At 37.5% G+C, this 14,972-nt stretch overlaps 2 protein-coding genes across 15 annotated transcripts in view; one reads left to right on the top strand and one right to left on the bottom strand.

Annotated features, from left to right (window-relative positions):
* The window catches only part of CASK (calcium/calmodulin dependent serine protein kinase), a 415,968-nt gene that overhangs the window by 166,077 nt on the left and 234,919 nt on the right, over positions 1-14,972 (bottom strand). The gene's annotated exons all lie outside the window — the stretch shown is intronic.
* Positions 6,905-11,504, top strand: GPR82 (G protein-coupled receptor 82). Its single transcript, XM_019649938.1, has 3 exons — positions 6,905-7,027; positions 9,937-10,004; positions 10,141-11,504. The coding sequence occupies exon 3, from the start codon at positions 10,175-10,177 to the stop codon at positions 11,183-11,185; it is 1,011 nt and encodes a 336-aa protein (XP_019505483.1). The 5' UTR covers positions 6,905-7,027; positions 9,937-10,004; positions 10,141-10,174; the 3' UTR covers positions 11,186-11,504.

Here is a 14,972-nt window from a genome sequence, read left to right as displayed (position 1 = left end):
GACCCCTTAATACAGTTCCTCATGTTGTGGTGACCCCCAACCATAAAATTATTTTCGTTGCTACTCTATAACTGTCATTTTGCTACTGTTATGAGTCGTAATGTAAATATCTTTTTGTTTTCCGATGGTCTTTGGCGACCCCTGTGAAAGGGTCGTTCGACCCCCAAAGGGGTTGCGACCCACAGGTTGAGAACCGCTGCTTTAGAGTGATGCCTTAAGATGACTACTTCAAGTCTAAAATATCTCCATTCATTCAAAGATTATCAAGTTGCAACCACCAACATAAGAGCTGATTTAGGCAAGGATCATCAATGAATGCTAAAATTCATTGGGTGAAAGGGAAACAATATATTTAGAGTCTCACAAAATATGACCCTCAGATTACATAACAATTTCAAAGAGAAAGAAGTACCTTTACAATGGGGAGTTGGCAGAAATTAATACATTTCCAGAATGAAAACTGGAAATAGGTATACAAGTGAGATACACTTTTTTGGTCACCGGGGATACTTGGTCACCTTATCCAAAACAATAAATCTAATTCTGGTAGCAGCTAAGAATGTGGGCTCTGAAATCATACTACCTGGGTTCAAATCTAGGCCCTACAATATACCAATTACATTACTGTTGGCAAGCTATTTATCTTCTATGGACCTAAATCTCCTTTCCAGAAAATGATAGTAGTAATACTATCTATCTCAGCGATAATTTTTAAATTAAATGAGTTTATATAAAAGCACATCAGTGGCTGCTGTCATTTATTATTATTGAAAATTTTCTAAAAGGGATTCTCAGGAAAACTTGCTACTTCAATACCTGGGGCTCTTAATAAGAGAAAACGAATATAGACACTAACAGGTACAAGACGTAACACTTCATACACCCAACTCTTCCTTGTTTTCCCTTGCCAGTTCTCTGTTTTTCTCTTGAAGGACAGGAAGTGACATGAAGCAGGGGACTTAACCTCAAGACAATGTTATCTAGAAATGCAAACGAAGTGACTGGTAATGGCCAGGTATATAAGACATAGAATGCCTTTTAAATTCTCTAAACCTCACTGCAATTTAAGTGGTTGTTTTAGAGGGTATAGGTGTATATGATTTGTACCTGTGGTAATAATATGGCCTAAATTATTTTTAGAATTCTATGGTCAAATGTTTCATTTCTTTATCTACTTTTGGCTTTTCTAAGAACGTGTAAAAAAAAAAAGAATGGTATCTTCTGAAGCATGATATGAACAAAGCTGACTGACTCAAGGATGTTGAAATTCAAAACTTGGCTGTCCCCAAAATTTTATTTTTTGCCTCATCTAATTCAATGCTAAAGTTTCTTCCCTTCCCTAAGCCTGCTAATTTCCCATCTGCTTTCCAACTGCCACCTCTGCGGTCATTCCAATTCTTACAACTGCCACTACCACTGCTACGGTGTTTCTGTGGTGTGCATTTCTAGAAGACAATGTCTATGCAGTGCATTTAAGCCTGAATGAAAAGACAAAAGCCAAAGGTGAAGTATGGTGAAACTTTGAAACTTTGATTAGCAGGTCCATTTATGTCTTGTCATTAGACTTTTTTTTTTTACATTTTAATGGGGAACAGTGTGTTTTTCCAGGACCCATCAGCTCCAAGTCAAATAGTTGTTTCAATCTAGTTGTGGAGGGCACAACTCAGTAGCTCATGTGGGGAATCGAACTGGCAGCCTTGGTGCTATGAGCACTGTGCTCTAACCACCTGAGCTAACTGGCTGCCCCAATAGTCCTTTTTAAAACAAAGCTAATCACTTTTACTGTACTATGAATTTCCAAACTTTGGATTGTAATTTCTGCTGTTTTTAACAGTTCTTGAGGGAAATACTCCCGTGGTTTTCTGAGAAACTGCTCTTAGGAGCAAGTAGAGGTTCTTCTTCACACCCTGAGTACAGGGGGTAGGGCGATGATTATAGCTTCTCATAGTAGGTGGTCAAGCCCTGAGTGCACTGTGACTGAAGAAGGTAGGGCTGTGGCTGGACACCACATACTGAAGAGAGCAGGGGGCTCAGTGAACCTTGAACAAACCACAACTTCGAGTACCAGGTCTGTGACTCAGTCCTGCTAAAGACAACCACTGGCTTGGGAACGCACTGAAATGGAAAAAATCTTCTGCTGTACCTCCCCTCCCTCCACCTCCGCCCTTTGGAGAAACAACTATCTTTTAAATGCGATGTTTTAGTGTGGACTACAGAAGGCATGCCTTTTCTTCCTGCACACCAGCCTCCCAATGCCCTGAGCTCCTGACTGGTCAGAGAGAGTACTTAAAAGGCCAACTATAGCCAGTTTAGATACTAGCTTGGATAGCCTAAAATAACTGTCTAGTTGAAGCACAAAGGTTCAGGTATAACTAAGCTGTCCTGTGTCCTATGGGTTATGGCTCTGAGGGAAGTCAATAAAGGATGCTAACCCTAACCTCAATAATCCATGTGAGTTAGGGAAGCTCTCATGCACCCCTGCTGTACACAGCTAAACATGGATTGCCAAAAGAAATTACCACATGCCTGCTATTTGAACCATTCTTGCTGAACCACTCCAAATGAATTCTGGGGTCAGAGTAAAAAACACAGTTGATACTCACACAAGTATCTCAAAAGCAGGAAATTTAGCACAAGGCAGGATTTATCTTTTGGGGAGCTAGTCTAAGACCTCAAGGAGTAAATCGTAAGGGTCAGAGGAGAACACTTAGGTGATCAGTGTTTGACAGATATTATAGGAAGTAATTAGAACTGTTAGGCAAGAGCATTTGGGCTCAGACAACAAAAGCAGAACTTTGAAGAGGAGAAGGATGGGAAAGATGAATGACAATCAAAGAAAACTACTGGTGACTCAAATGAGAAAAGTCCAAAGAGCCACTTTTATAGAAAACTTGAAATTCTTGAAAATTTTGCCTGACAAGTTATGTTTTTGTTAATCTAGTATTCTCTGACATTTAAGCTTTTCTACCAATTGCAACAACATTTCCTAGTATCTTAGAAAAATAAAAATTTCTTTATATTTCAATCAAGGAACTCAAAATCACTTAAATCATAAAGAATTTATACTGATATTGATGAGACAAAAATTAGCTTAACGAAGTCCAAAGTTTTCAAAGATAGGAAAAAATTGGGCTTGATTTCTCCCAGTCAATTCTGCTACTTGAGAGCCTCGATCAGGAAACTCTGTCTGAATGAAGTTAAAATAATTCAAAACTTGATCCCAGTTTACTTACCAAAAGTATCATAAGGTACCCCTATAGACCCTTGAGAAAAACCAATAATTTCTGCTTTCTAAGGCAGAGGGAGAGGTTGAAAAAAATGACATGTGCTTTTAAGTTAACTTACTAGTTATGTTACCTTGGGCATGCTACTTAACATCCTTGCGACTCAGTTTCCTCACATGTAAAATGGGACCACCACTACCCATCACTAGGGTTCTTATATATCAAATGCCTTGCCCAGGACCAGCACAAAATTGTTGCTCACCAGGAGTTCTCTTCTCTTTCCTTCCAGTTCCTTCAGCCTTTCAGAACCACACTGATTCACCGTTTTCACACTTTTCTAACTCAAAGAGCATTTAAAGCCTGTACCACACATCATATATTAAACTGAATTCTTGGCTTGTTTATGGAATCTCTCAAATATCCAGAGACCCTAAATTAGCTTGTGGCTAATACATTTCTTCTGTGACCACCACACACCACTAGAAACATAGTAGGAACTCCAATAAATATTTGTTAAATGAATTGTACTGCTTAAGAAAAATAGAAAGCACTAAAAATCAAAATAGGGGAAGAAATGGCAAAAGTTACACTTATTCAGGCATTCGTGTCAGTTGTCTGACAATCATTTTAAGCAGTACTTCCAACTCTTCCTCAGTTCAATGGTTGACATCTGTGGTAGCCAGCTTCCAAGATGGCTACCAATGATCATCACCTCCTGATATTATCTACTCCTTCTATACTGGCTCTGTGTGACCAACAGAATACTGCAAAGGTGACAGTGTTGACTTCAGAGGATATATATATATATATATATATATATATATATATATATATATATTAAAGGCACTATAGCCATATGGCCTTGTTCTCTTGAATCGCTTGCTCTGGGGGGAACCCACCATCATGTTGTGAGGACAGATAGCTGTGTGACCTTGGGCAACTTATCTGACCTTTCTGAGGTTCAGTTTTCCTCACCTTTAAAATGAAGATATTGGGCTAGTTGGGTAGCTCAGTTGGTTAGAGCACGAGTTCTGAGCAACAGGGTTGCTGGTTGGATTCCCACATGGGCCAGTGAGCTGCGCCCGAACTGAGCTGCCACTGAGCTGGTGAGAGCGCATGCTTTTAACAAGGTTGCTGGTTCGACGCCTACATGGATGGTAGGCTGCACCACCCTCTTCCACTAAGATTGAACACAGCACCTTGAGCTGAGCAGCTGCGAGCTGCCGACCGCCGGCTGGATGGCTCAGCTGGTGAGAGTGCGTGCTCTTAACAACAAGGTTGTTGGTTTGATTCCTGCATGGGATGGTGAACTGCGCCCCCCACAACTAGACTTAAAGCGGTGACTGGACTTGGAGCTGAGCTTGCGCCCTCCACAACTAAGATTGAAGGACAACAACTTGACTTGGAGCTGATGGGTCCTGGAAAAACACAATGTTCCCCTTCCCCAATTCCCCAACCCTGTTCCCATCCCCAATTCCCCAATATAATCTTTCAAAAAATATATAAATAAAATGAAGATATTTATTTTATAGTATTTATTTCACAAGGTACTGTGAAGATTAAATAAGACATGCATGTAAAGCACACAGCAGGATGCCTGACACATAATAAGCTTTCATTAAATGTGGCTAACACTGGTGGTGGTAGTTTTGCATGACATTTGGTCCTGTCTAAAACAGAGATATTTGGTCCACACCAACCCATCTACCTAACCCTATGTGCCAAGACCAGCTAGGCTGCTGAGGCTAGAAGGGTTATTACTCACAATACAGCCACAACACAATTATTGGACCAATAAAACATGATAGTATTTTTAATGTATTCATCCTATAAACCAAAAGTATAAATAAACATTATAGGCACTTTGAATCCAGGGATGTTTCCTAAGTGTGGACGTTTTTGACAGGACCAAATATCAAGTACCATTTGGCATGGACCACATATACTCATGGGCATTTGGATAGGACCAAATGTCTGCTTATAAGCGGTGGTGGTGGTAGAAATCGCAGTAGCAGCAATTGGATGTGAAATGTGAAGGAAAGAATGAAACCAAGGATGATTCCTAAGTTTTTGGCTTGAATAACTAAAGAAGTGATGGTATCATTTAGTGAGTTTGGTGACAACAGAGGAAAAGTTGTGGAGAACAAAGACATTCTTTTTTTTGGACCAAAGGTGCTTAAGCCTCAAAAAGGAACATTAAAATGATCTTTTAATCATTTATAAACAGCATCCTATTCTTTCTCTAAATTACTTCAAATTGGTTTTTTTTTGTTGTTCTAAGTAATTCCTTCCTACATGAAAAATTGTGGAAGTAAAAATGATACGAATTCCAGAGGCCAAATTACTCTGCCATTGTGGCCATGTAACCTGGATGAATCACTGTTCTTAATTAAATGATGGCAAGCATAGCAAAGATGAGCAGCAGCAGAACAAAATCCGGACACTAAGGTGGTTCTCAATTTTGTTTTAGAGACAAATATTAGCAGACATTAGGGAGAATTTATGCAACAAACATGAAATAAGGCAAGCACTGGGAAATGGCAAAGTACTTCTATTCATTTTAAATGAAGATTTACTGATAACTCAGATTTGATGAAATTAGATTTCTGTTCCCATTCTCAGACTCCCACTGGTTTAACTTCCCAAGAAAGGGTAGTGCATGACGCAGTTCTGGTTTCTTAGCTGCATACACTTGACTTTCATTTAGTGACTAGCTCAGACTGGTTAAACAATTTTATATGTAAAACTGGTTTCACAGTTCTTTTTTTTTTTTTTCCTTTTTTTTTAGCTGAGCCATCCTGCTACCTGTTGGCAGCTCAGCGGCAGCTCAACTCGGGGTGTGAATGGAACCGGTGACCCTGTTGCTCAGAGCTCACACTCTTAAGCAAGCTCTTAACCAACTGAGCCACTCGGCCAGCTCACAGTTCTTTATATTGTAGTATAACTATTCATTTTATCCGAGGCATATTTGATCTTCAGATTCCAGTACTTTCCAGGATTCCCCAAATCTATTATGAAATGATCTAAACCAACATTAAATCTGAATGGAGGCAGCACAGGGAAATTCGAAGTACAATGGGTTAGTTCTTAGTAACCAAGTCAGGACCCAAACCCCTGGGTGCCATCTATGCTTACAGTGTGCTGTGCTGCGCTTCACTTCTCTGTCCTTAAAACAAAGGGTTTATACCCATAGGCGATCATGAAGCTCTATTCTAGCTTTATGATATTTGATTCTAGTAAGCTGTTGTAAGAAAACTTTTGAGTTTTGTTTCTCTTTATTCTTGACAAAGTTGCATTGCAAATAAGCCATCCACAAATAATTTTACAGACAAATTTTTACCAATATTTTATTAGGTTAATACAGAGTGGTTTCCTCTGTCACTGTGTTGTATAAAGCTAATTAGCCATGGGGATTAAACCTCTGAACTTAACGTCAGTCAAGCATGCTAATAAAGCTAACTGAGGTGTAACTGGGTCATGAAATAATCACAAGGAAGTACAATAGATATATATGGTATACATATATATATGGTCAACCAACTTCCTCCCACTACAGAAATAGAGAAATGAGTTGTTTTTGAGGAGGTAGTTGCTACATTTACCATAACCACTGAGTTTCTTTAATACTGTTTAAATTCCTTTTTATTAAAAAAACCACTGTCGTTGGTGTCATGCAAGAATCTGTTCACACTGACAAACACTGAAGGATACTGGAAGAGTGATGGTCAGAGAATTTTCAGTCTGAAGTTTAGCATCACTGGCCTGAACAACCAGGCCTTGATTGACATAAACTACTTGTACAGGTAAGTCTGATCACTTACTGTTAGCTTCAAATTTAACTCTGTATAATTCTAATAGAACTAAAATGTTTAAATTTTGAAAACTGATCATTAAAAAAGATAGCATACTAATTATATAGATAATCATTAGCAACTGAAGTTGGAGTTGTAGAACTATTTTCATTAGTCAAATTTGCAGAGACACAATGTGTGCATGACTGACTCAAGACAGACACTGCTGAGGAAAATGCAGACTTGTAGACACTTTTTGGAGAGCAATTCTGCATATATAGCTTGTGACTTTTATTTGATTTCTTAAGCTTTATAGTATTTTCTAAATTTTAGATAAGAATTATCTAGTGGTTTGATCATTTAAAGTTTATTTATTTCTTTATTTTTAAAGATTTTATTGGGGGACTGGGGAAGGGAACAGTATTGGGGAATTGGGGAAGGGGAACATTATGTTTTTTCCAGGACCCATCAGCTCCCAGTCAAGTTGTTGTCCTTCACTTTTAGTTGTGGAGGGCGCAAGCTCAGCTCCAAGTCCAGTTGCTGCTTTCAATCTAGTTGTGGGGGTGCGCAGTTCACCATGCCATGTAATAGTTGAACGGGCAACCTTGTTAAGAGCACACACTCTAACCAACTGAGCCATCCAGCTGCTCAACAGCAGCTTGCAGTTGCTCAGCTCAAGGTACCGTGTTCAATCTTAGTTGTGTGTGTGTGTGTGTGTGTGTGTGTGTGTGNGAGAGAGAGAGAGAGAGAGAGAGAGAGAGAGAGAGAGAGAGAGAGAGAGAAAGAGAGCGGGGAGGGGACGGCGGGGGGCGCAGCCCACCATCCATACAGGAGATGAACTGTCAACCTTGTTGTTAAGAGCGCGCACTCTCACCAGCTCAGTGGTAGCTCAGTTTGGGCACAGCTCACCGGCCCATGTGGGAATTGAACCAGCAACCCTGTTGCTCAGAGCTCGCACTCTAACCAACTGAGCTACCCGGCCAGCCCCCTAAAGTTTGTTTTTAAAGGAGAGGTACATAGGAGACACAAGTTTGGTTTGGGAGGCTAAAAATGTGAGCTAGTTGTTTGTTACAGTGAAATTCCTATAGAGTCTCAATGTCATCTGTCTGATAATGGTAGAATCTGTGAAAGTCTTTTTACCTCCTTTCTGTTCTGAAGCATTTGCTAGTGTGAAAGAGAAAAGCAAGGCAATGGTAATGAGTAATATGAGATATGAGCTGCTGTATGAGGTGGTCTAGTTAAAAAAAAGAAATACTATCTATTAATACAGAAGCACTATCACATTTACAGATTTTTGTATACAATGCATTATCTACACAAGGCTGGGGCTAGTATGTTTCTTTAATATCATCATAAAAGGAAGCTCCATTCATTATGGAAAATAAAAATCTACTTTGACCAGATAAATTTTTCTTAAGAAATAAACTGGCTAATTTCACTTTCTAGTTGACTGATTTACAAATCAGTCAAGCTACAGATTAGGTTTTTATACATTTACAACTGGATATACACTAACTACAACCAAATTCCAATTTGCCAGAGTGTGGATTCAGATACATCACTGTGAAGCATACGGACTATTTTCTCAATAAAAATTGCAAAGAAATAAAATAAAATGATAAAGACACTGGTAGACACTAATTAAGAATCTTGGTATTTGAACCTAGAGACACCACACAGCCCTCAAACTTTCAAGTCTTTGGGTGGGTACTGTTTGGTTTAAAAAATTATTTCAAAATTATAATAGGGATTTTTTTCAAATACACTATTATTATAATCTAAGATGCAAAAATATAACCATGATTCTGAAGAGGGTTAGAGAGTGAAATAGCCCTGAGGGGCTGGGGCCAGATAAGAATTTCAGAAGGCAGTTTATGATAAAAATTTTGTGTTAATCAAAAGAGAGCATATGATTAAAAAGATAAGGCTGAGAATCCCCACTCTAGATTATAAAAAGTGAAGAATGTGGTACCTAGAAAGCTATGGTGAAAAACAGAGTGTGGCACATTCTGAATTGAGCTCATGATTCTTATTTGACCAGAATCCAATAACTTTTATTATTCCCACCTGAAAGAAATGAGGAAATGACAAAAAAAAGAAGGAAAAGGAGTTTTTATGTGACTCTCCAACATTTCATGTGTACCCTTTGAAGAAAGATTTTAAAATAAGACATAAAAAAGCAAAAACCACACCTGCATTTATACTGTGATTACGGTGAAATGTCTAACTATTACACTGTTTTGTACACCTAAAACTAATAATAAAAGTAAAATAAAATAGCTTCTAAAAAACATTCTCTGAAAAACCAAGATACTCAATTACACACAAAGACACATGAGGGCGCTCTAACCAACAAGCACAGCAACTACAGTTTTGACAGGATTTTAAAGTAAACTTTTTATTGAAATATGATAGTTTAGCATCAAACATTTGCAATATGAAATTACTGATGCCCTTTGGGAAAGACCCTGGGATTTTGCTGTTTATCCTTGGTTACTACACTTTCATTCTGTTCAATTCAGGATCTTGCCTGAGTATTTGTTTATGTAGAATGAAGTTTACTTCAGAAATATGAAGAGAGACTCTTTTAATAGTATTAGATTATGGAGAAGTGCTGGAGAAGTGCTTTAACTTACCTATGAAAAGACACTGTTGTTGAAAAGTATTTATGTACAATTAAGGTGATAATTAAAAATCAGTCTTCTCTCTACTAATGTGGCCACAAGAAGCTTTTGCAACACTTTCCTTTGGCCAGTATGTATGGCTTATATGTGCCTTATTTTTGAAAAATTTCCTTTCTAGGCAAAAATCAATTGTCATTTACAAATTGCTTTACAATCTATATAAGAACTATAAGTTCCTGTAGCATAAAACGATAAATCTCAGGCATTTAACTATTTGTATCAAATTTTGTTTTTTAGACGAAGGTACTATCCACAATAATCAACCTTTTGCTTTTATTTGAACTGGACAATCGTGATTAGAAAAGGTGAGACGGCATCTATACTTCATTTTTCCATCCAACACATTTATGTTACTTTTGTTTCATTTAATGCTTAAAAAAACCCATTCAGCTTAAACACCATCTATAATTTTAATATTAAGTATCTGTAATTCTGTTCTAGCTCCTGTGACAAAATTCAAGAAAATCTGATATAAATGAATAACAACTCAACATGTATTCAACCATCCATGATCTCTTCCATTGCTTTACCAATCATTTACATCTTCCTTTGTATCATTGGCCTCTTTGGAAATTCTCTCTCCCAATGGGTATTTTTAACAAAAATAGGTAAGAAAACATCAACGCACATCTACCTAGCACATCTTGTGACTGCAAACTTACTTGTGTGCAGTGCTATGCCTTTCATGGGTGCCTATTTCCTGAAAGGTTTTCAATGGGAATATCGATCGACACAATGCAGGGCGGTCAATTTTTTGGGAACTCTATCCATGCATGTAAGTATGTTTGTCAGCCTCTTAATTCTAAGTTGGATTGCCATAAGCCGTTATGCTACCTTAATGAAAAAGGATTCCACACAAGAGACCACTTCATGCTACGAGAAAATATTTTATGGCCATTTACTGAAAAAATTCCGCCAGCCCAACTTTGCTAGAAAACTATGTGTTTACATATGGGGAGTTGTACTAGGAATAATTATTCCAGTAATTATATACTACTCAGTTGTAGAGGCTACAGAAGGAGAAGAGATCCTGTGTTATAACCGGAAGATGGAACTAGGAGCCATGATCTCTCAGATTGCAGGTCTCATTGGAACCACATTTATTGGATTTTCATTTTTAGTCGTACTAACATCATACTACTCTTTTGTCAGCCATCTGAGAAAAATGAGGACCTGTACATCCATTACAGAGAAAGATTTGACTTACAGTTCTGTGAGAAGGCATCTTTTGGTCATTCAGATTCTATTAATAGTTTGCTTCCTTCCATATAGCATTTTTAAACCCATTTTTTATGTTCTACACCAAAGAGAGGATTGTAAGCGCCTAAATTATTTAATCGAAATAAAAAACATCCTCACCTGTCTTGCATCAGCCAGAAGTAGCACAGACCCCATTATATTTCTTTTTTTAGATAAAACGTTCAAGAAGACACTATATAATCTCTTTTCAAAATCTCATTCACCAAATATACAACCCTATGAATGACTTCTGAATGGAAAACAGCACCAAATAGAAAAGTGTTCATAGGACTTTATTGGGGACACCAAACTACTTGATCGACACGTCATAGGTTGGTTAAAAAGAAAAATCATAAAACTCACTTTACGGTTTCACTTATACTGAAAATTGAGATAGCAGAGACTTTCAGAGGCAAAAGTCAAGCATATTGAAAGAATCTCACTGCATATGAAACCAACTGACCATTTCCTATTTAAACTCAACCGTGGATGCTTGTAATCAGAACACAATATTTTATGACTGAGGATAAAGAAGCAAATGGTTTATGACTTTTCTGCTCTGTAGTTAAGAATACAAGGGCTCAGCTATGGAGAGTGTTTTGTTGGTAACTTTAAAAATGAGTAAAAGAAAAAAAGTGAATAAGAAATTTCTTGGGGGCGCCTGGGTGGCTCAGTTGGTTAGAGTGCGAGCTCTGACCAACAGGGTTGCTGGTTCGATTCCCACATAGGCCAGTGAGTTGTGCTCTCTGCAACTAGATTGAAGACAACGGCTTGAGCTGAGCTGCCAACGGGCAGCAGGATAGCTCAGTTGGTTAGAGCACGTGCTCTTAACAAGTACGTTGCCGGTTTGAGTCCCCCATGGGATGATGGGCAGCTGGGTGGCTCAGTTGGTTAGAGCGCATGCTCTTAACAACAAGGTTGCTGGTTCAATTCCCGCATGGGACGGTGGGCTGCGCCCCCTGTAACTAGATTGAAACTGGTGACTGGACTTGGAACTGAGCTGCACCCTCCACAACTAAGATCGAAGGACAACAAGTTGACTTGGAGCTGATGGGTCCTGTGAAAAACACACCGTTCCCTAATAAAGTTAAAAAAAAAAGTAATTTCTTCACTTAAGTCCTAACTAAATGTATGAATAATACAGTGTAAAAATCCAAGGTTTTATAAATACATTATTAATACATTATTTATTTGGTATTACTGGCTCATGTTACTAGGAGAAGCAATATTCATTGATTCTAGCATTTATTAAGCAGATATTAATTATAAATATGCATAAATATTTGGATTAGGCTTTGTCAAAGTAAAAAGCTAATACAATGTCATTATATGCCAATCTCTATCACACTTTGTAAATTTTCCTCTGCGTTCAATATAAATAACGTTGTTATTAATGACAAACAGTACCTGGCATGTAGATACATTTAATTAATTTTTGTGAAATAAATGGATGAATGATAAGGCAGTTTAAAAGTACCATTGTTGAGAGATTGGTTTCTGGAGTTAGAATCCTTTGATTCAATCCTAGCTCCACCTCTTATTTAGCCGGACAATCGTAGGCAACTTACCCTCTTTAAGTGTTAATTTCTTCATTTGTAGAATGGAAAAATACTACGTAATTCATAGGTACTGCTATTAAATCAGATCATGTTATTATTATGAGTAGCTACCACTTACTAAGCACTTGCTATGTGCCAGGCACTCTACTTACATGCTTTACATGTACTATTTTAATCACCACCACCCTAAAGTATGCCAATTTACTGATAAAAAAAACTGAAGTGCATAGTTAAGTAAGTTACCCAGATTTTCCCCAATACCTAAGTAAATATTTAAAGAGTAAGCATTTCTTAATGGTCACTTCTTTCTTCTATGTAATCTTGTCAGTAAGACAAATGATGGTGACTATATTCTGTATTATATATATTAAACAAATTTTTAATGTGTGTTTTATCTTCCCAAAAAGATCATAAGCACCTTTGGCGCTACAGTCTGTTTTCCATTTCTACTCCCATGGTACTTGCATTATCTGCTCAGATAAGAACCAAACAAAAACAGCTGAATAAAACTGAAGTTGAATAAACATTAACTGTAACCTGCTACTTGGTTAGAGACCGCTTAAAGACTCATTTACTTTCTACATGGTAATTTCTTCAGTGCTCAAAAAGAAGTTTCAAGTAAGTTCACAAAGTACTTCCAAGCCTTTAATCTCAGAGCATGTTTTGTTCTTGAATTAAAAATGTAGAAACAATTCACTGTACAGATTCCCCAAGAGACATGTGTTCAAAAATCAGTAGAGGTTTTCTAACACATCTGCATAATTTTAATCTAAAAAGAATAGAAAACAGTTTTCTATTTTTTACTTCAATGCTTAACTGAGAGAAGAAAATGTTCAGAGAAAAGTCTGAAAAAAACACATGCTAGCTTCAAATATTTACAATGTACATCTATTTTTTATAGTAGCAATCTGATTTCAGGCTGATTGATTTGCGGACACAAAGGAAGACCTGGCAACTCCAGGTGACTCCCTGAGTGCTGGCTGTAAACAGAGGTGTCCAATCTCGTGATTTCATAGACATGATAATCACAGAATAACTCAAAGTTGACCAGGAGAGTTCCTGAGACATCAGTTATACCAGTAGTTTTACCAGTGGTTTTATTTTTATACAAGTTTTAAAACCCAAACTCATTAGACTAAGAGGAGCTGAGAAGGTGATCAGTAGTTTCCATTTAACATAAACTATGCTGCATTAAATCTCACTGCATTTAGAATAATATATATAAACTTCTAAAGATCATTATTTTAAAAAATCGCTTTACATTGCTACTACTTTTAAATAAAAGATAAAAGACATTGTCAGTTTCCTACATTTAAAAAAGGAAGAAACAAGAGTTATGCAATTTCTCTTTAAGTTACTCATTCTGACAGAAAGCTCCCATTTTAATTCTCTGTACTGAGCTTATTAGACTTAACATCGTTAGCTTTACATCACAGATGCTTTCCTGAACAGGTGATTGTAAATCATGCTGAATTTTTTGATATTTAATGTCATTTAAATATTTTACATGAAATATCACTTTCTAAATTTACCCTAACTCTAAAGTGTGGATTTCAGAAAAACAATGTTTTTAATGTGTCTGTGAGTTATAATCAAACACAGTTTCAGAAACCCCAAATTTTTATTTATGACAACAATTTTCCTTCTCTTCTTCTTCTCCTTCCTTCTCCTCCTCTTCTTTTTTTAAACTTTAAGTTGGTTTTATTATGTTTTAAATTACCTACAAACAGTGCACCTAGGTGGACCACTTCTACCACTCCCACCCTGCATATGCCATCACCCCGAGCCCACATGCCCCTCCAGCTACTGCCTCCTTTCAAAGCAAACCCTCTTAGCTTAGTTTAATAGTGAGACCAGGGGTCGGCAAACTTTTGAGATGGAAGAGCCACCTGGGGTCAGCAAACTGTGGCTTGCGAACTGTGGCTCTGAAGTAAAATTGAAAACGAAAATAAAACTATCATAGTTTCATTTATAAAAATTTTAATTGAGACGGAATGTACCCAAAGAGCCACATGTCACTCGCGAGTCGCAGTTTGCCGACCCCTGAGTGAGACTAACAAAAGAGTATTTGTGAAAATGCATAAGGTATAAAGAGGAACAATATAGGGATCCTCGTGTGCTCACCACCTAGCTTAAGAAACAGGACCATACTAGGTCAGACAATTAAGTTCGTGAACTCATCCTAAAAAAAGTGCCACATACCTCATTGCTGAATATCCTACAGTCACCTTTGAAGTACTCCCCTTGAGAAGCTATGCACTGATGCCAGTGCCTAGTCCACCCTTCAAAGCAATTTTGGAATTCTTTTGCTGGAATGGTCATCAGAGCTGTCGTCGTATTACCCTTGATGTTCTGAATGTTATCAAAATGTCTTCCTTTCAATATTTCCTTCATCTTTGGGTAAATAAAGAAGTCATTGGGGGCCAGATCAGGTGAGTAGGGAGGGTGTTCCAATACAGTTATTTGTTTACTGGC

This window comes from Hipposideros armiger, unplaced genomic scaffold (assembly GCF_001890085.2).
Source record: "Hipposideros armiger isolate ML-2016 unplaced genomic scaffold, ASM189008v1 scaffold_7, whole genome shotgun sequence".
Taxonomy (NCBI): domain Eukaryota; kingdom Metazoa; phylum Chordata; class Mammalia; order Chiroptera; family Hipposideridae; genus Hipposideros; species Hipposideros armiger.
The sequence above is the reverse complement of the archived record's forward strand: the minus strand, read 5'-3'. Positions and strand labels throughout refer to the sequence as shown.

What these genes read in the sequence shown, in the direction of transcription:
- GPR82 (XM_019649938.1), top strand. Translation starts at nt 10,175, where the DNA reads ATGAATAACAACTCAACATGTATTCAACCATCCATGATCTCTTCCATT.